This window comes from Theropithecus gelada, chromosome X (assembly GCF_003255815.1).
Source record: "Theropithecus gelada isolate Dixy chromosome X, Tgel_1.0, whole genome shotgun sequence".
Lineage (NCBI taxonomy): Eukaryota > Metazoa > Chordata > Mammalia > Primates > Cercopithecidae > Theropithecus > Theropithecus gelada.
The window spans coordinates 116,925,726-116,946,039 of NC_037689.1; the positions used below are offsets into that span (position 1 = coordinate 116,925,726).

At 46.4% G+C, this 20,314-nt stretch overlaps 1 protein-coding gene and 1 long non-coding RNA gene across 3 annotated transcripts; one reads left to right on the top strand and one right to left on the bottom strand.

The window, feature by feature from the left end:
* Positions 1-1,527: 1,527 nt before the first annotated feature.
* Positions 1,528-4,646, bottom strand: LOC112615398. The gene is made up of 2 exons (XR_003117346.1): positions 4,307-4,646; positions 1,528-3,249 (listed from the first exon to the last, which is right to left on the bottom strand). It is a non-coding gene; the product is annotated as an uncharacterized LOC112615398 (long non-coding RNA).
* Positions 3,318-6,809, top strand: SLC25A5 (solute carrier family 25 member 5). Of its 2 annotated transcripts, XM_025372025.1 has the most exons (5): positions 3,318-4,124; positions 5,154-5,259; positions 5,470-5,640; positions 5,863-6,003; positions 6,394-6,809. In XM_025372025.1, the coding sequence occupies exons 1-5, from the start codon at positions 4,014-4,016 to the stop codon at positions 6,549-6,551; spliced, it is 687 nt and encodes a 228-aa protein (XP_025227810.1). In that variant the 5' UTR covers positions 3,318-4,013; the 3' UTR covers positions 6,552-6,809. The 2 variants fall into 2 exon arrangements, with proteins under 2 accessions (XP_025227810.1, XP_025227809.1); XM_025372024.1 differs by having other exon boundaries at positions 5,154-5,640.
* Positions 6,810-20,314: the final 13,505 nt, after the last annotated feature.

Here is a 20,314-nt window from a genome sequence, read left to right on the forward strand (position 1 = left end):
ATCAGATATGTTGCTATCAGAATAACTTCCAGCAGATATTCAGATGTTCTATGTCTCTGATCACCCTTTCTTGTTCGTCTGTGTGACAGTTTTATGAAGTGCCATTCATACTTTTATTTATTTTATTTTTTATTTTTATTGTGAGACAGAGTCTCACTCTGTCACCCAGGCTGGAGTGCAGTGGTGTGATCTGGGCTCACTGCAACCTCCGCCTCCTGGGTTCAAACGATTCTCCTGCCTCAGCCTCCTGAGTAGCTAGGATTACAGGTGTGAGTCGCCACACGTGGCTGATTTTTGTATTTTTAGTAGAGACGGGGTTTTACCATGTTGACCAGGCTGATCTCAAACTCCTGACCTCAGGTGATCCACCTGCCTCAGCCTCCCAAAGTGCTGGGATTACAGGCGTGAGTCACTGCGCCCGGCCCCATTCATACTTTTAATCTGAGCAGTCTCTTGTATACTTCTACAACTATAATCACTTTCATTTATCTGTTTCATTCTCATTTAATGCTTTTCACCCTCCAGAATTACTAGTTATACCTTCTTGATTTATTACTGCTCTCCTCTTCTTCTGTATAGTATCTCTGAACCAAGTTTTCCAGATGCTAGCCGGAAGTTCCACCCTATCAAATCTAAACAATACCTATAAAACTGCATTTTCCTGAGTGTATTAAAATTTTACATTCCCGGCCGGGCACTGTGGCTCACACCTGTAATCCCAGCACTTTGGGAGGCTGAGGCAGGCAGATCACCTGAGGTCAGGAGTTTGAGAGTAGCCTGGCCAACATGGTGAAACCCCGTATCTACTAAAAATACAAAAATTAGCCAGGCATGGTGGTTGGCATGCCTGTAATCCCAGCTACTCGGGAGGCTGAGGCTGGAGAATCGCTTGAACCCAGGAGGTAGAGGTTGCAGCGAGCGGAGATCGCACCATTGCGATCTTGTCACATGGGCGACAAGAGAAAAACTCTGTCTCAAAAAAAAAAAAAAAAAAATTTTACATTACCTTTATTACCCATATTCTGGGTGTTGGTACATAGATATCTGAGGTCTTAAAAGTGTCATCTCTGACTCTCTTCCTTGTTTTCCTTGAGAATTACTAGGCATTGCCTTAGCTTTAGTTCCTCTTTATTAGACTTATATTTTACATACCTCCCAGAAACACAATAATTCTAACACAGCACTATGTCTCAATGGAGGAATTAGTTTTGATTAACTGACCAGCCATATATCATTATCAACATCATCATTATCATCATCATGAATATTCTTCTCGGCTGGGTGCAGTGGCTCATACCTGTAATCCCAGCAATTTGGAAGGCCAAGGCAGGAGGATCACTTGAGCCGAGGAGTTCGAGGCTGCAGTAAGCTATGACTGTGCCGCTGCACTCCAGCCTGGGTGACAGAATGAGATTCTATTCTCTATTTTCCTGGATGCTTGCTCCTTGTTTCTTTTTCCTTCTTTTTTCTTTAAAAAGTTTTTTAAACTTTCAGACTTTTTAAAATGCTGCAAAAACAGTACAAAAATGTCCTTATATCATTTATTCAACTTCTCTAAATCTTACATAACCACCATAACCAAGAATAGTATTGGTAATCTACAGATATTCGAACCTCACCAATATAACCAATGTCCTTTTTCTGGTCCAGGAGTCAGTTGAGTGTCATATATTACATTCAGTTGTCAAGTCTCTTTAGTCTCCTTTAATCTGTGACAGTTCCTTACTCTCTTTGTCTTTCATGGCCTTAACAGTTTCGAGAATATCTGACTCCTTAAAATATACACGGTAATAGGCGACTAGGGGAGCTCCAGCTCACCATGGATTTAGCAAAATACCAAGTGATGGCATGAAGTTGCTTTTAAATGACCCATCTTGTATTTCATCGTCAATAAAACCACACTTAGTTACCCAAAGACTGAGAAGGGAAAAATTCTATGTAATTATTTGATCACCTTTTTTTGTGGAGAGAAAAAAACTGACAAAACAATGAGCTCTGGAATAGAATACAGTAGAGGCATCATGCTCAAAGAGAGTAGCAGATGTGGCCAGGGCAAGGTCACATGAAGAAAAGGGATACACAAGTGATGGCGAGGTGTACTGAGGAATAATTAACAGTTGAATAAAAATGCATTCATCAGAATGTCAAGAGTTCAAACTAGAAAGGTTTTGAATTTTATTTTTAAATGCACTATAAATAAAATCCACCTCTCTCCAATAAAGCCCTCTGTAGAATTTTGCCTTAGCTCTTGTTTCTCTCACTAGAATAGAGAAGTGAACATCGCCTTTGAAGGATATACTCTACCATTCTCTGAAGCTGTTTTCTTGCATCCAGCTACCTCACTATTATAATCAGCTGAGAAACACTGTAGCCTTTCACTAACGCAGGTCAAAGATTTCTCCCAGGATCTACAAAGCTAGATTCAAAATTGCTCCTTTGAACACCTGCAATTTGCCTGTATCAGTTTGGATCGCTGGGGTTCTTGAGGTGACTAACAAATTGCAAAGTGTACTTTCAGAGGAAGGGCCTAACCATCCTGGAGGGTCCTAGAATTGGGTCCTTTCACAGGCAGATCTGGAGAAGATGGGAGAGGGCAGGAAAGGAAAGTGAAGGATATGACCACTATGTGTTCAGCGTGCAAAGGCCTGCTGGCATTTTGCCTTTGGGAATTCTGAAGTCTGGGCACATAAGGTTCAGCCGCAGTTGCCGTTTTCAACAGTCATCCTTATTTTTATAAACATTGTTATGATTATTCAGACACGGAATTTGTGATTACACTCTCTGCTCCTGTTCTGAACCTGAGGGAGTCCACTTAAGCTAACAAGTAGGTTTTTGAGGACATGTGTGGCAAATGCTTACCCAGTGAAGGGATTAAGGGGCTCAGTAAGCACTTGTCCATTGGCACAATGGCTGCCAATCTAATTCTATTGATTCCTCTAAATGTTTCTGGAGTTCAGAAATCTATTCGATCCAAGGGCACTTTACCTGGGGTCCTGGGAGCCAAATGTCAACGTAGTTCTTAACCTTCCTAAGCCTCTTAACCTTCTGGGTACAACCTCTATATTTACCTTCTGGCTAAAATCATTTCCCCACCCCCAGCCCAGTCCTTTGGACTCTCCCAGGCCAATTCCTGGCAAGGTCTTTGTTGAACTGTATTTGCAAACCAGGGTCTGGGGCACGGTGGCAGTTCCTTCGTCTGTTGTTCCCTTAATTTCGTCTGGTTTCACTGGCTCCAGGACAGTGCCCGGTCTAGGGCGGGAAGAGTGAGGCACTCACCTTGGTGAAACACAACTCAGTAATTAAGACAAATGATTTTTAATGCACTATTTTAAAAAAAAAATCAAAAGCAATGCAAAAATTCATGATGAACAAATGACCAGCATTTGAAATACAGACAGGATCCCAACCTGCACTTGCATGACTTTGTCTCGCTTGCCTCACCCTGATTTCAGCCTTGACACTTCAATTAAACTTTATTTACAAAACAAGGGGGCCGGCCAGCAGGATGTTTGCCCATACGACTTTTTTAAAGTATCACATTAACTATTGTTTATCTCGATGACTGAAGGGTTATTTTGGCATCCCCGTAACAAATGCGTCTCACCCTAGTTCTGCTCCAAGGGTTTTTGTCCAGGCACACCGTGACCTCACCGTTCCTACCCACTCCGAGGCCTCTGTCAGGGTCCAGCGTTCAAGTCCCGGGTGTCCTCTGGACCCGCCCCTTCCTCCTGCCGGGTCAGGTGCCGAGGGCGAGCCCGGGCGGCGCGGAGAGCTGTCCCGGCCAGCCCTCCACGACTCCTCCCCCTGCGCGCTGGGCCACTCAGCTGCTCTGCCGCCCAGCGCGCCGGGGCCCAGACCCCGCCCCGGCCCCGCCTCCGACGCCTGCCGCTCCGGCGCCGGCTCCCCCTATATAAATCGGCCATTTGCTTCGCTCCGCCCCGCAGCGCCGGAGTCAAAGCCGGTTCCCGGCCCAGTCCCGTCCCGCAGCAGCCTGCCTCCTCTTTCCTTTCAACATGACAGATGCCGCTGTGTCCTTCGCCAAGGACTTCCTGGCAGGTGGAGTGGCCGCAGCCATCTCCAAGACGGCGGTAGCGCCCATCGAGCGGGTCAAGCTGCTGCTGCAGGTACGTCCTGGGATCCAGGAGCCCAACCAGGAAGTGGGGGGAAGGGTCGCACAGAAGGCGGGCGCCCGAGGGGTGGCGGGGAGCGAACTCTAAAGACATGGCCAGGGAAGCGGCTAGGAGAGGCCAGAGCCGGGCGCAGAGGCAGAGCAGAAGGCAAACTGGTGGGAGGCGCCTTTAGTGACCTGAAGTTGTGAGTCTAGAAAGGGGCCGGGGGCGGAGAGCAGGACCAGGCTCTCGGCATCCCCGAGGCGGCCGACTCGGATGGAGCAGTCCCTGAGTGACGGCCTCCCCGGGCCTGGGCGTCAAGGGCGAAGGCCGAAAGCCGGCGTTAGAAAGAGGAACGCCAGTTCTTAACGAAGACCTCAAGGTCGCGGCAAGGAGATAACTGCCCGGGGAAGGCCATGCGCCCGGGTCCGGCGGCCTCCCAGCCCGCGGACGCGCTCAAACCTCGCCGGGCCGGAAGCCGGCGCCGGGAAGCGCGTGTTCCTTTTACGTCCGCCTCCGCGCAGCCGCGGCCGCCGCGTCCCCTCCGCCTGCCTCTCTGCGCCGCGCGCTCTCCAGTGCTGGCTCTAGAGGGCGCCCCTGGGCGAGCGTGTAGGGGTGCCGGCGGCGGCGCTCGGGTCACCTCTGGAAGCGGAGTGGGGGCGGAGCGAGACGGAAGCAGCTCAGGAGACCTGAGGCGTAGGCTGCGGTCCCCAAGGTGACCGCGCCCTATGTGGGACTCGCCCTCATGCCTCTGAACGTGGGTTTGAGGTAATGACCTTTATCTCAGGTTTAAAGGTCACGAGTCCGCTGGAGGATGTCCCCTCTCCACTCAGAGGGGTGGAGGCTTAATACCTCTGGTGCCGATCACCTCTTCCCCTGTGACAGCCTCATATGGTTGGGAGGCTCCAGCCAGTATGATATACGAAGACTAGATTTGGGAGAGGGGAGCCAGCCTTAAAGGGTATTGATCCATATGGCATATGCTCTTCTCTTTCCCTTCCGCATGGTTATAACTGTCCCTGTTGGCTTCTTCCTGTCTGTTAGGTGCAGCATGCCAGCAAGCAGATCACTGCAGATAAGCAATACAAAGGCATTATAGACTGCGTGGTCCGTATTCCCAAGGAGCAGGGAGTTCTGTCCTTCTGGCGCGGTAACCTGGCCAATGTCATCAGATACTTCCCCACCCAGGCTCTTAACTTCGCCTTCAAAGATAAATACAAGCAGATCTTCCTAGGTGGTGTGGACAAGAGGACCCAGTTTTGGCGCTACTTTGCAGGGAATCTGGCATCAGGTGGTGCCGCAGGGGCCACATCCCTGTGTTTTGTGTACCCTCTTGATTTTGCCCGTACCCGTCTAGCAGCTGATGTGGGTAAAGCTGGAGCTGAAAGGGAATTCCGAGGCCTCGGTGACTGCCTGGTTAAGATCTACAAATCTGATGGGATTAAGGGCCTGTACCAAGGCTTTAACGTGTCTGTGCAGGGTATTATCATCTACCGAGCCGCCTACTTCGGTATCTATGACACTGCAAAGGGTAAGTTTGCTATGGGCTTTAAAGTTGTGTTCTTAGGAGACAATTTAAAAGAGCGTTGTACCAACCTAACATTCCAAGAGCTAGAGAGTTTTTTTAATTGCTGAAGGAAGCCAAGATCATCCAGTGCGACCCTCATGCACAGATGACATGTTTAGGGGATGTGGGGAAAGGAAGTCAGTAAAACTCTACTTTTTGGTAAAAGCATCTCTTTTCTATTCCCAGGAATGCTTCCGGATCCCAAGAACACTCACATCATCATCAGCTGGATGATCGCACAGACTGTCACTGCTGTTGCTGGGTTGACTTCCTATCCATTTGATACTGTTCGCCGCCGCATGATGATGCAGTCAGGGCGCAAAGGAAGTAAGTTCCCCTTGAGCAGAAGATAAAGTTGCAGGCGTGGGGCAAGCTGCGGCCACAAACTAGTGATGCCCACCTTTAGAAATGGCTGTCTGTCCAAGTCAAGGGATGGGGTTGATAGCATCTGTGTCTATTCCACAGCTGCCTTTGATCCGGCCCTTCAGATGCCTATGAATGAGGGTGCTTAACTGGTATTAGAGATTAAGAACAGTGGGTAGTCTGTGTATTCCTGTGGTCACAGCATTAATATTTCAGTGTTGCCCATGCTAATGTGTGAATGTTGGGTTTAAAGCTGATGTTCTTAGAGGTAGGGCTCTGCTTTATTTAGCCTAGTGAATCTTAGGATTTTTCATCGGCCTTCAGTCACCAACTCTATGTCTTTATTCTTTGCAGCTGACATCATGTACACAGGCACGCTTGACTGCTGGAAAAAGATAGCTCGTGATGAAGGAGGCAAAGCTTTTTTCAAGGGTGCATGGTCCAATGTTCTCAGGGGCATGGGTGGTGCTTTTGTGCTTGTCTTGTATGATGAAATCAAGAAGTACACATAAGTTATTTCCTAGGATTTTTCCCCCTGTGAACAGGCATGTTGTATTATATAACATATCTTTAGCATTCTTGACAGACTCCTGGCTGTCAATTTCTCAGTGGCAACTATTTACTGGTTGAAAATGGGAAGCAATAATATTCATCTGACCAGTTTTCTCTTAAAGCCATTTCCATGATGATGATGGGACTCAATTGTATTTTTTATTTCAGTCACTCCTGATAAATAACAAATTTGGAGAAATAAAAATATCTAAAATAAATTTTGTCTGTCTGCAGTTTATTTTCATATAAAAATATATTTTATATTTGAGTGCTACATTTGAATAAATACTACCTTTTTAGTGAATGCTACATTTTAATAAATGCTACAATATCTCTGGAGATGAAGAACTGTCTTTTTAAAACCAGTTGTCCGGTGGCTCAAGCCTGTAATCCCAGCACTTTGGGAGGCTGAGGCAGGCGGATCACGAGGTCAGGAGATCGAGACCATCCTGGCTAACCCAGTGAAACCCCGTCTCTACTAAAAAATACAAAAAACTAGCCAGGCGAGGTGGCGGGCGCCTGTAGTCCCAGCTACTCGGGAGGCTGAGGCAGGAGAATGGCGTAAACCCAGGAGGCGGAGCTTGCAGTGAGCTGAGATCCGGCCACTGCACTCCAGCCTGGGCAACAGAGCGAGACTCTGTCTCAAAAAAAAAAAAAAAAATTGTCAGCCATCCACTTAACAAAGAATAACTTGGTTGTGCTACCTACCAACATTTCCAACACATTAGCAAAGGAATTCAGGCCCAGTGCATCCAAAAAACATTGTTCTATTCCCTATGGATGGTCATAGCTGAATGAGCTTTCTCCAAGAAATACTATGAACCCACCTTTGGTAGTCCTATGGTTATTAATCATGAACCGTGAGCTGGATTGTCCACTTTAAAATGGTTACATTTGTTTTATGACTATCACCTCATTTAAACAAAAATTTTTAGAATCAATACCAATTTCATCCAGTTGCCTTCATCCATTTTCACCTGGCTCAAGCCTTTTTTTTTTTTTTTTTTTTTTTTTGAGATGGAGTCTTGCTGTGTTGCCAGGCTGGAGTGCAATGGTGCAATATTGGCCTACTGCAACCTCTGCCTCCTGTGTTCAAGCAATTCTGCCTCAGCATCCTGAGTAGGTGGGACTATAGGTGTACACCACCACGCCCAACTAATTTTTGTATTTTTAGTAGAGATGGTTTCACCATGTTGGCCAGGATGGTCTCAATCTCTTGACCTCATGATCCACCCACTCGGCCTCCCAAAGTGCTAGGATTACAGGCATTAGCCACCGCACCCGGCCGGCTCAAGCCATTTTTAAAAATTCATTTATTTATCTATCTTTTGAGATGGAATTTATTTTGCCCAGGCTGGAGTGCAATGATGCAATCTCGGTTCACTGCAACCTCCCCCTTCCAGTTTCAAGCAATTCTGCCTCAGCCTTTTGAGTAGCTGGGATTACAGACACCTGCCACCATGCCGGGCTAATTTTTGTATTTTTAGTAGAGACAGGGTTTCACCATGTTGGCCAGGCTGGTCTTGAACTCCTAACTTCGCGATCTGCCCATTTCGGCCTCCCAAAGTACTGAGATTACAGGTGTGAGCCACTGCGCCCGGTCTCAAGCCATTTTTAATGCCATTCAGAGTAGAGGATTAGAGCTGGCACAGTTACATAGTGCTGAGATTGCAGTGCTGTTAAAGATTATAAAGAGGGCCAGACATCGACCACGACCTCAAAAACTCACAGAGGAAATAGCATCTACATTTTGCTTCATGCTAATAAGCCCAGTCAATGGAGGGCATTTATGTTTATTTTCAATAAACCCTTATTTGGCATCCATGTGACAGTGTTTGGACTTTCTGTATCTCTTGATTAGGGCTCAAATCCAGTGGATTTTGCCATGAGATTTGTACTAAGAATAAAGCATTATGTCTGTCAAGCCACAACATTAAAAATGATAGGGGCCGGGCGCGGTGGCTGACGCCTGTAATCCCAGCATTTTGGGAGGCCAGGGCGGGCGGATCACGAGGTCAGGAGATCGAGACCATCCTGGCTAACACGGTGAAACCCCGTCTCTACTAAAAATACAAAAAATTAGCCAGGCGTGGTGGCGGGCGCCTGTAGTCCCAGCTACTCTGGAGGCTGAGGCAGGAGAATGGCGTGAACCCGGGAGGCAGAGCTTGCAGTGAGCCAAGATTGCGCCACTGCACTCCAGCCTGGGCGACAGAACGAGACTCCATCTCAAAAAAAAAAAAAAAAAAAAAAAAAAATGATAGGATGGGTGCTCCATGTGCACATGTAAAGCTCATTCCGGAGGAACATGCCACACACTGGCATGTATAAGAGCTATTCACAGAGAGGTCTGCACGGCATGGATGAATGCCCAAAGATCCCAGAGTTTATGTTTGTCCTCTGGCCAGGCACCTGAATCATAGTATAGCTTAGTTGTTAAGAATTCTGTTCTGGTATCAAAGAGGCCTGGGCTGAAGATCTGGACTCTGATGCTCAGTTGTGTTAGGCCAAGTTACTTAATTTCTCTAAACCTTGGTTTTCCTTATCTATAAAATGAGGCTATTAATAATGACTGTCTCAGAGGGTTGTTACAAAGATTAAATAATTTATGCAAAGCATCTACCATAGAACATAATAAGTATTACATAAATGGTGACTGACAATTCTTAGGAGGCAGATTTCAGGTGCTCTAGAATCAATCAGACGTACCTCGATTTTAATTCTGGCTCTGCTGATAACTGTGTAACTTTGGGCAAATCACTTAATCCCCAGGAGCCTCAGTTTCCTCGTCTGTGAAGTGGGAATATAATAGCGCTCATATATTTCTTTCCTTCTTTCTTTTTTTTTTTTCTTGACACGGAGTCTCACTCTGTCACCCATTCAGAGTAGAGGATTAGAGCTGGCACAGTTACATAGTGCTCAGATTGCAGTGCTGTTAAAGATTATGACATCTTTAACAGCTGGAATGCAGTGATGCGAGCTCAGCTCACTGCAACCTCCGCCTCCCAGGTTCAAGCAATTCTCCTGCCTCAGCCTCCCAAGTAGCTGGGATTACAGGCATGCACCACCATACCCAGCTAATTTTTGTATTTTTAGTAGAGATTGGTTTTCGCCATGTTGGCCAGGCTGGTCTCAAACTCCTGACCTCAGGTGATCTGCCTGCCTTGGCCTCCCAAAGTGCTGCGATTACAGGCGTGAGCCACCGCGCCTGGCCTGCTCATATATTTCTTAGGGGTGTTGTGAGTGAGGGTTAAGCACAAGAAAGCATGTAGAGCCAGAATTATGGTGCCTAGCATTTAGCAAGCACTCCGATGTGAACTTTCTCATAATATGGCACCCAGTGAAGTGAAGATTTGTTGAGTGAAGATTTGCCCAAGTACAGCATTGCTTAAGAATGAATTCAAGCTCACCTTTCTTTTTCTGCAACAGACTAGACATACTATATTGTGTAGCATTTATACAAAATAAACTTCAGCTTAGGTGTTTTTCAGCTGTAGATTTTGTTCCTGAAAGGGGATAAGAGGCTCTCCAGTAAGGGCTGCATACACGATGCAAGAGGACCCAAGCCCCTTTATGGTTATTACAATAGATGTGGACTCACTGAGCTGGCAGCTATTAAAATAAACCTAGGACCAGGCATTAATGATCAGAAAGCAAGAAGTGGTGCCTCCTGCAATTGGGTAGCTGACATAGATGAGGTGGGGGGTTTTTTTGTTGTTGTTCTTTCTATTCTTGTTCAATGATTTTTGAAATTTAATTTAAAGACAAAGTGGTTTTAATCTCGCCAAGCTGTGCACGATAGTGCTATAGAATTCATTATGTCCATTATGCTCATGCGAACGTTGATGGTACACAATCTTAGCAACACCCTAATTTATGCCGTTGTTTTGTTACTATTCAATGCATAACAGGATCCGTGAAGCCTGATTCCAGGTGAGAGAGCCAGAACACAGGTCAGCTTGTGCACAGCCGTGCTTCCTATTCCAAGGCCCTCTGCACTCAGTGACTGGAAGCAGCGTGCTACGGACGCTCCGGAACGCCGGAGAAAGAAACGAGGGGTGTCTTCCCAGACGGGCAGTTTTCGTGAATGGTAAGTCATTTAAACCGTCATTTTTGTATCAAAAGAGATGCAGAGATGCTAGACAGTCTATTAATTTGAATGCATTTTAAAAACATAAACTGCAAAGAGAGTTGTGGTATACAAGAGCCATTTCTGGCACTGCCCCCAGACTCCTGGGGAAACCAATTCAGTCTCCTCTGCCATTATAGATACTTCAGGAGAAAAAATTTTTTAAAGTACTGCTGTACTGTATCATAGATTTTCAAGCATCCGTGTTACTGGGGTAAATTCTATTTCTCCTTTGAAGTTTGTGAACGTAGTATTTCTAATTTGCTTTTGAGGTTTTTAATAGTTAACATCTGTACATGGTAATAAAAGTCAAATAGTAAAGAAAATATGTAAAATGAAAAGTAAACATCTTCCTGTCCTGCGTTTCCCATCACTAGTCCCCTCCTCAAAAGTCACCGTTATTAGCAATTTCTTGGCTATCCATCCCCCCAAAACGAATGCATATTGCTGTAACGGCCGCTGATTTGTTTTATCGGAATCGTATTCTGACCACTTGGATTCAAAATGGCATGATTCTTTTAGAACCGAGTCAGACTGTGGAGTACCAGGACTAACAGAAGCTGTCGGAGGCAGGAGGGCAGGGAAAGGGTAGCTTCCGGACTCTGAGCAAGGGTTTCTAAGTGTCGCCATTTATTAAAATCCTAACCTGGGTATTTTGTTTGTTTGTTTGTTTGTTTGTTTTTGTTTTGCCGGGGGGAGGTTAGTTTTGGCCGCTGAGTGACCTGGGGACAAGTCACTTCTAACATCAGGGTCTTGGTTTCTTATCCTTGAATGGAGAAATTTGGGGAACAGACAAACTCTAAAGTCCCTTCTAGTTTAGACATCCTCCAGCTCCATCATTTTTACAGAAAGCAGAGCCGGTGAAAAGACTGGGATTAGGTGATTTAATCCTTTCAGAGAACATTTTAAAATATCTAACACAGTCGTAAATGAATAGTCTCTGACTCAGAGCAGTCATTTACAGACTGTGTGAGTGGGTTGGCATTGGCAAGTAAAATTACGAATGTAAAGATTTACATTAATTTCAGGACCAAGAAGCTGAGCAACAAATTACAGCTCAGTGTTTGGGTCAGAGGTGCTCTGATTTACCTCAAAATAATTAACATCTGTCTTCTCAAAGCCTCATCTTATTATGTGTAATGTGCACTTCCGTATGCAGGTTGAGATTTATTTGAACAACAAATATTAGGCACTGCAATTTTGTACACAAAAATGCCTTGTGTTCCACTCCAAATGTTTGGAGGAGCTTTCCTATCATTTCAGCCATTATTTGCTTTATGTGCAGGTGAACAAGGTCAGATGCATGGTGCTCTTCTTAGCCAAAGGCTTAAGAGAGCCTTTGGTATCCCGGCAACAAATATAAACAGTGTTCAAGCGACAGATTGGGCAGTTGCTTTCACTGGACCCTCATCAGAGACAAAACTGAGTTAAATTAAAGGAGTCTATTAATCCTTGGCTTTTCCATGACTATCAGGGAAGGGGACAGTGAAAGGAGGGGGTTATTTTGATGGCGAGCATCCATCCTGGGATTTCATTTCCTTGGGCAACTTTCGTAACATGGGGAGGCAATTTAGCACTGTTGAGATTTTAGAGAACATGCCGAATTTGATCTCATGGCATGTTACACTGTCTCTAATGTTTTCAGTCCCGGAATGGAGATGGTTATGGTTGCAAAGACATAACCAGAATAAAGTATCAGTTAAATAGCTGTTGACTGGTAACTTCTGAGGGCCTCGTGTTTGGGAATGAAAAGGAAAACTCTTCTGTCTAAATGAGCTCCAATACCCGGTTCGGCAAGAAACAGAGACATCTCATGGGCAGAGGCAAAGGCAGATGTACTGTGGAGCTAAGGATGCTTCCCCTTTGAAGCCACCCTTTGCATGGGCCCCTCCCAAGCCCTAACCACGTATTCATTTGGTCATATGGTTTGGCAACATTTTCAAAAGATACATTTTGTGTTTTTAAAAAGAGGGAGCCAAAATCATATAAGCTGACACTTCCACAAAACCCAGATGCACTCCTGCCCGTGGAACTGGAGTAGATGAAGGAATTTGGAGGCAGCCCTGTACATCAGGGAGAGGTCTGGGGTTTCCTCACCACCTGACCTCCCTCAGAGCACACCACTCCTCTTCTTTCTGCTCAGGACTCGCTCATGAGAAGCTTTTAGGCTAGAGGTCTCATTTTCAAATACCGAACTTTCTTACTTGACAACAATTCAACTTTTACTTAACTGTTTTGTGCCTTAGTTTCCCCATGTGGAATATGGGGATAACATTAGTACCTACCTCATAGGAATAGTGTGAAGATTAAAGGAGTTAATATATGTAAAGTGCTTAGAACAATGCTAGGCACCTGCTTTACACAATTTTGCTCTTATTATGACTATTACTGATTTGTTTTTGTTTTTGAGACAGAGTCTTGCTCTGACGCCCAGGCTGGAGTTCAATGGTGTGAACTTGGCTCACTGCAACCTCCACCCGCTGGGTTCCAGCGATTCTCCTGCCTTAGTCTCCCGAGTAGCTGGGACAACAGGTGCACGCCACCACACCTGGCTAATTTTTGTATTTTTAGTAGAGACAGGGTTTCACCATGTTGGCCAGGTTGTCTCGAACTCCTGGCCTCAAGTGATCCAACCGCCTCAGCCTCCCAAAGTGTTGGGATTACAGGTAGGAGCCACTGCACCTGGCCCAACTGTTATTGTTTTATTGAAATGCTTTAAATTATTTTCACTTCATTCATGGGAGAATGGTTTAATGGATTTTTCCTTGACCTGCAGATTTTCTAAAACAGTCTCAAGAAAATGCTATATATACTATAGAAAGTGGATCTCACACACACACACACAGAGAGAGAGAGAGAGAGAGAGAGAGAGAGAGAAGGTTGTAAAGAAAGAAAAGGACATTTTTGGAATGGACTGAATGAATAGAAACATGTGCTTATGGTGATAATCCTGAGCTCTAACTCAGAGCCCTTATTTTACAACACTGATTATGAAAGAGACCAAAGATCAAAGATAAATCCATCCTGCCTCACAACCAGACTGCATTGCTCACCTGACCCAGGGGCCACTGTGTGATCACCAAGATTCTTCTCACAGCTTCCTTTGCTCTTGTAGTATTTCAAGGAATCCATGAGGTCCCAGCCTGATTACCCAACCATATGACTTCACTCCCTAGGGAAAGAAGCTGCAGGGAGGAGAAAATTTACCGAGACCTTTAGAAGCAAAGGATCTCCTTTCACTTTTACAACTAAGTCCAGGGTTCAGGAGTCCATTTATTACAAAAATTGAGCCTCATAGTGGCTTTACCCCGGAAGTCAAGATCAGGGGGTAAAGGCGCTTGGGCTTCTGGGTAAAAGCATGCTGTTTGCCAATTAGGACAGAAAGCTAGGAGTTTGACTACTGAAATTGTAATCCCACTTCGGCTCCATGCTTCTTTGTCTTCGGTCATATCACATCCCGTCACTTGTTAGTGGCTCAGTTTGTCTACCAGGAAACCTGGAAATCGACTTTCCTTGTTTAAGCTACAATATAATTTCTCAAATCTACTGTGGGCTGTGGTTCTTTTTGGAGTTTCTAGGGCTAGACAGATTGAATTAAGTTAAGCCGCATCTTCAGATTAAACAATCGATACAAACAGGTAACAGTAATTTCTCTAAAACTACAGAATCAAGATCATAGCTCATTATTTTGACATCTTATATGCCAGATGTTGTGCTACACACTTTACACGGATTAACTCTCCCGATTGTCTCAACAGTCCTGAGAGGCAGGTATTATTATTCACTCCATTTCACAGCTGTGAAACTGAAGCTTAGAGAGGTGAGGTAATGTCCTCTGAGCTATCTGACTCGGCAAAAGGTTTCAAAGAGAACTTCAAGGTGACCCTGTCCAACTATTTATTTTGGGTCATGAACTGTATTAAAATATGAAAGCCGGCCGGGCGCGGTGGCTCACGCCTGTAATCCCAGCACTCTGGGAGGCCGAGGCGGGCGAATCATGAGGTCAGGAGATCGACAGCATCCTGGCTAACACAGTGAAACACCGTCTCTACTATCTCTACTAAAAAATACAAAAAAATAAAAATAAAATAAAATTAGCCGGGCGTGGTAGCGGCGCCTGTAGTCCCAGCTACTCGGGAGGCTGAGGCAGGAGAATGGCGGGAACCCGGGAGGCGGAGCTTGCAGTGAGCTGAAATCCGGCCACTGCACTCCAGCCTGGGCGACAGAGCAAGACTCCGTCTCAAAAAAAATAATAATAATAATAATAAAAATATGAAAGCCGAGTAGTTTCAATACCAACGGACAAAATCCATCTGACAAATATTAAATAGAAATTATAATAACCTCAGTTGGATAAAAAAAAGAGATGACAAAAGAAAAAAATAAATTATAATAACCAAAGCACTGTTTATAAAGTCCATTTTTAGAGTATGGGTTATTTTCTATTTTTGGCCAATTTAAGAATTATGGTCATTAAAAACTACTTCACCCTAAAGCTCCAGAGTTAAATTCTATTTCATTCACATTTCTATGGCTTTTCCAAGACAGATCTTCCTTTTAAATGACGGCTCTTCGCAAGGAATACTGAGCCTCTCTCTAAGGTTACAAGCCTGAGGCTGAAGTCATTAGGACTCTGGGTAAGGCCCATACCAACTAACACAACCACAGGAGGAGGTGGTGTTGGCTGCACCCTTACCTCTAGCCAGGGTTGGCTCTCAGAAAAATGCAGTGAGGCTGGGCGCAGTGGCTCATGCCTGTAATCCCAGTACTTTGGGAAGCCTAGGCAGGCAGATCACCTGAGGTCAGGAGTTCGAGACCAGCCTGGCCAACACGGTGAAACCCCATCTCTGCTAAAAATACAAAAATTAGCCGGGTGTGGTGGCGGGCACCCATAATCCCAGATACTCAGGAGACTGAGGCAGGAGAATCGCTTGAACCCAGGAGGCGGAGGCTGCAGTGAGCTGAGATCACACCATTGCACTTCAGCCTGGGTGACAGAGTGAGACTCTGCCTCAAAAAAAAGAAAAAAAAAAAGAATAAAAGAAAAAGAAAAAGGCAGTGAGTTGGGCTTTGGGCTATTTATCTGATTGCACCTTATATTGAGAGACAGTACTGTGCGCCTCATGTTCTGTTCCTCCTCCTGCACATGATCTGCAGTTCCACTTGCCATTTCCTACCTATGCCATTCACTTCCATATTTCCAAGCTTGGCTGTACTATTATTTTTTCCCAGCATGCCCTTACCTGCCCCTCTGCCAGGGCATTATCCTTCAAGACCCAGCTCAGATTGCACCACCTCTGGGAGCCTTCCCAGACTCCACCTGCTCGTACTCATTGCTCTCTCCTCTGCACTTCTAAAGTAATCTATCTCTGTCAGCTCCACACAGGCAGATATTTTGTCTGTTTCATTCATGTGTCCCCAGTGCCTAGAACAGTGCCTAGCACATAGTAGATGTTCAAGAAATATTTGTTAAGTGAATGAATTATAATGTTTATTTCATGGTATCACAGCCAAGTGTTTACTTGTCTGTCCTCATTAAGGGCTATGTCTCGTATCTCTTTACATTCCTAAAGCTCAGCATAGAACCTAACACATAGTGAACGTGTGGTAAATGTTTGCTGAAGGAGGAGATAAATGAGAAAATGGGCCAGGCACGGTGGCTCACGCCTGTCATCCCAGCACTTTGGAAGGCCAAGGAGGGTGGTCATTTGAGGTCAGGAGTTCGAGACCAGCTTGGCCAACATAGTGAAACACTGTCACTACTAAAAATACAAAAAATTAGCTGGGCACGGTGGCACATGCCTGTAATGCCAGCTACTCAGGAGGCTGAGGCCGGAGAATCGCTTGAGCCCAGGAGGTAGAAGTTGCAGTGAACTGAGATCGCACCACTGCACTCCAGCCAGGGCGACAGAGACTCTGTCTCTTAATAAATAAATGAATAAAATAACCAGGCGCAGTGGCTCATGCCTGTAATCCCAGCACTTTGGGAAGCTGAGGCAGTGGAATCACTTGAGGTTGGGAGTTTGAGACCAGCCTGGCCAACACAGTGAAAACCCATCTCTACTAAAAATACAAAAATTAGCTAGGTGTGGTGGCATGCGCCTGTAGTCCCAGCTACTTGGGAAGCTGAGGCAGAAGAATCTCTTGAACCTGAGAGATGGAGGTTGCAGTGAGCCAAGATCGAGCCACTGCACTCCAGCCTGGGCAACAGAGAGAGACCCTGTCTCAAAAATAAATAAATATATATATATATATAACAAAATAAATAGAGAATGAATGAATGGCATGTTGTAGGGTTTGTGCATTGGTTATTGATTGGCATGAATGAATTTTGGCTCAATCCAGCCACTTGATACCTGGGAACAATTCTGTAGCAATAAATGTACAGGGTCTTTCTTTCTTTTTCATTTTCTTACATCATAATTCAGCAAATGTCCAGGGCCTTTTGACTTGCCGCTATTGTTTTTCCAGCCCCCAGGCTTACAGGGAAGATCTCTGGACACTGCAGGGGTTGGGAAACCAACTGGTTTCTGTACTGCTGCTATGTTGTCCATGCTAGAGTATCCGAGAGGCAGGACCTTGGCACACACCCCTCCCCTCCTGAAATCTGTGTGAAAAACAGCTGAAGAACCACATCCAGGGCTTCTACCATACTGTGTTCATGGGGTGCTGGCCTGTGCCACACATGTGCTGGCCGTTTTGTCATGAGCCCCTAACACAGAGCCCTCCACATGGTAAGTGCCTGATGGATGTCTGGTTGTGATGATGACAATATTGAACAGTGGCTGTCACAAAACATGACTCAGGCCACTCCAAGGAGACAGGAACAGACATGTTCCTGGGGCACTTAAGGACGCCGTGGATAAAGCTGTACCAACTGCACACCCATGTGACTGATTAGGGCTGATTAGGCCAGACCTGCTCCTAGACCTGGGCCTAATGTTCCCAGCTTCTAAGACAGTTTCAGCCACTAAAAGCCCTCGAGAACCCTTGAGTGAATGTGGCCCTCTTTGACCTGCTCAGGAAGCAGGCAGTTTGTTCTCTCTCACTTGTGAGTGGGAGGCCTCCAGGAGTGCAGCAGCGGACTTGCTCAGGAGTAACATCCCTTGTCATTTCTTGAGCTTTGACTGTGGGCCAGGCACTCTTTTCATTGTGTCTGGGTACCCATTTAATCCTTTCAGTGGCCTTCTGATGCAGGTGCTAGCATTACCATTTCCCAGATGAGGAAACTGAGGCACCTGGCAAGCCACGTGTAACACCTGCAGCTGAAAACAAAGGGAACCCCTCCCCCAACTTAGAGAGAGTCAGGAAGCAGCACTTAATGGTGCCGTGCCTGGAAAATAAGCACGCAGACCCAGAGGAACGGGAGAGGTTCAGGCTCTTTGGGGACCATCAGCCTGTCTGGGGACCTACCCCATGTGAGGAGCCCCTGGAGAGGCGCTTGGTGCAGTGGTTAAGAGCATGGTTCCGCCCCTTTCCAGCTGTGAAATGGTGAGCAAGATTCTAAGTCTCACTGCCTCAGCTTGCTCAGCCGGAAAATGGGGTCAAGAACACCACCTGCCTGGCACTGTAGTGAGGATGAAATAAATTAGTATTTGCGAGGCGCTTGGCACAAAGCCTAGCACATAATATGCGCTTAAGTGTTTGTTAAATGACTACGGGCTCTCTCAGAGTCGGCCCCTTCCCTTTAAGCACCGGTTTTGTAATCTGGCAAACTTTGTAAAGAGCGCTCTCAGCGCGGTGGCTGAAACAGTCCGCTAGGACTGTGCGGAGTAGCAGCAGAAGGAAATGCCCCCGCCTGCCAGGCGGGGAGCTGCAGACAACTAGGAGCGAGGAGGGCTGGACACACACAGAGCGAAAAACGCTGCTATTGCGGGCCTAATGGCGGTTGAAAGTCGCGGAAGTGCAAGGTTGGCTGAGAAAGTCGCAGCGCAGCTGCAGCGGCAGCGGCCGATGGCCAACTCCTTCCTTTTCCAGTCCACGCGCCCAGGGGGTCTCCGGCCGCCTCTCGCAGCTGCCTGCAGAGGGCGCGCTGCTTCTCGCCTCGGCCTGGGCTCCGCGGCCGATCCCGCTGGGAGAGCTGTGTCCTCCACGCAGGCCGCTTTCCACCAAGCTCAGCTAAACCCACCGCCTCTAAGAAGCCTCCCCTGGCCGCTCCAGCCAAACTCTTCCTCCTCCGAACCCCCAAAGCATCATCAGCACTGCATAATTTAGAACTTGGATATGTGCTGGCTGGTCACTGTGTCCTACGTATCGTACAAATCTTGGCTCAACAATATCACACTTTGCATTTCTCCCCCGAGTCACACACGGCCCTTGGCATACCGGCAGCCGCAAAGCGTGTGCCCAGCAAACACCTGGTGTACCGCTACTAGATCTCACTGTATTGGCTCCCAAAGGAGACTCTCAGGATCCCTGATGTCGCCAAGCTCTGGGGTGGCACAAGGGACACCTGGGAGGATGCCTGCATGGCCTCAGTTGCCACTTCAAGCCTTCACTGACCAGATGAGGTCGGTGTAGCCCACATCAGAAGGTAATGCCTTCGTGCAAAGGAAACCCTCTGCCGGGGAATCCGTTGATATGGAAACATTTGCTGAACCCCAGCTTTGGTGCAGAGCCCTGTGCTGGGCACCAGGGACACAGTGAGGAATAAACAGGATTCTTGTGGTGATGGGAGGCAGTGTAGAAAAAGGAGAATGGCAAGAGATTTAGAGTCAGGCTGGGCGCGGTGGCTCACGCCTCTAATCCCAGCACTTTGGGAGGCCAAGGGAGGCAGATTATTTGAGGTCTGGAGTTCGAGACCAGCTTGACCAACATGGTGAAAGCCTGTCTCTACTAAAAATACAAAAAATAAAAATAAATTAGCCGGGCGTGGTGGCACATGCCTGTAGTCTCAGCTACTCGGGAGGCTGAGGCAGGAGAATCGCTTGAACCCTGGGAAGTGGAGGTTGCAGTGAGCCAAGAGTGCACCACTGCACTCCAACCTGGGCGACTGAGTGAGACTCCGTCTCAAAAAAGAAAAGAAAGAGAGAGAGAGAGATTTAGAATCAGAAAATGCCCCACAGGCACTAGCTCTGTGGCCTTGGGCACATCATGTCATTTCTTTGAGTCTCAGTTTCCTCTTCTGTATCTCTAAGGGAGTCTGGAGTAGGGTAGGGGTGGTCAGATCTATAATGATAGCCAGATTTATAATGTTTTAATTTTCATGAGAACATATTTAGCCCTAAAGTAAGTAGTTTAAATTACATTTTTAACAGTACACATTTTTATTTATTTTATTTTATTTTTTATTTATATTTTTTGAGATGGAGTCTCGCACTGTTACCCAGGCTGGAGTGCAGTGGCGTGATCTCAGCTCACTGCAACCTCCGCCTTCTGGGTTCAAGCGATTCTCCAGCCTCAGCCTCCCGAGTAGCTGGGATTACAGGCACGCATCACCATGCTCGGCTAATTTTTTGTATTTTTAGTAGAAGCGGGGTTTCACCATGTTGGTCAGGCTGGTCGAACTCCTGACCTCAAGTGATCCGCCCACCACGGCCTCCCAAAGTGCTAGGATTACAGGTGTGAGCCACTGTACCCAGCCACATGTTTTCATTT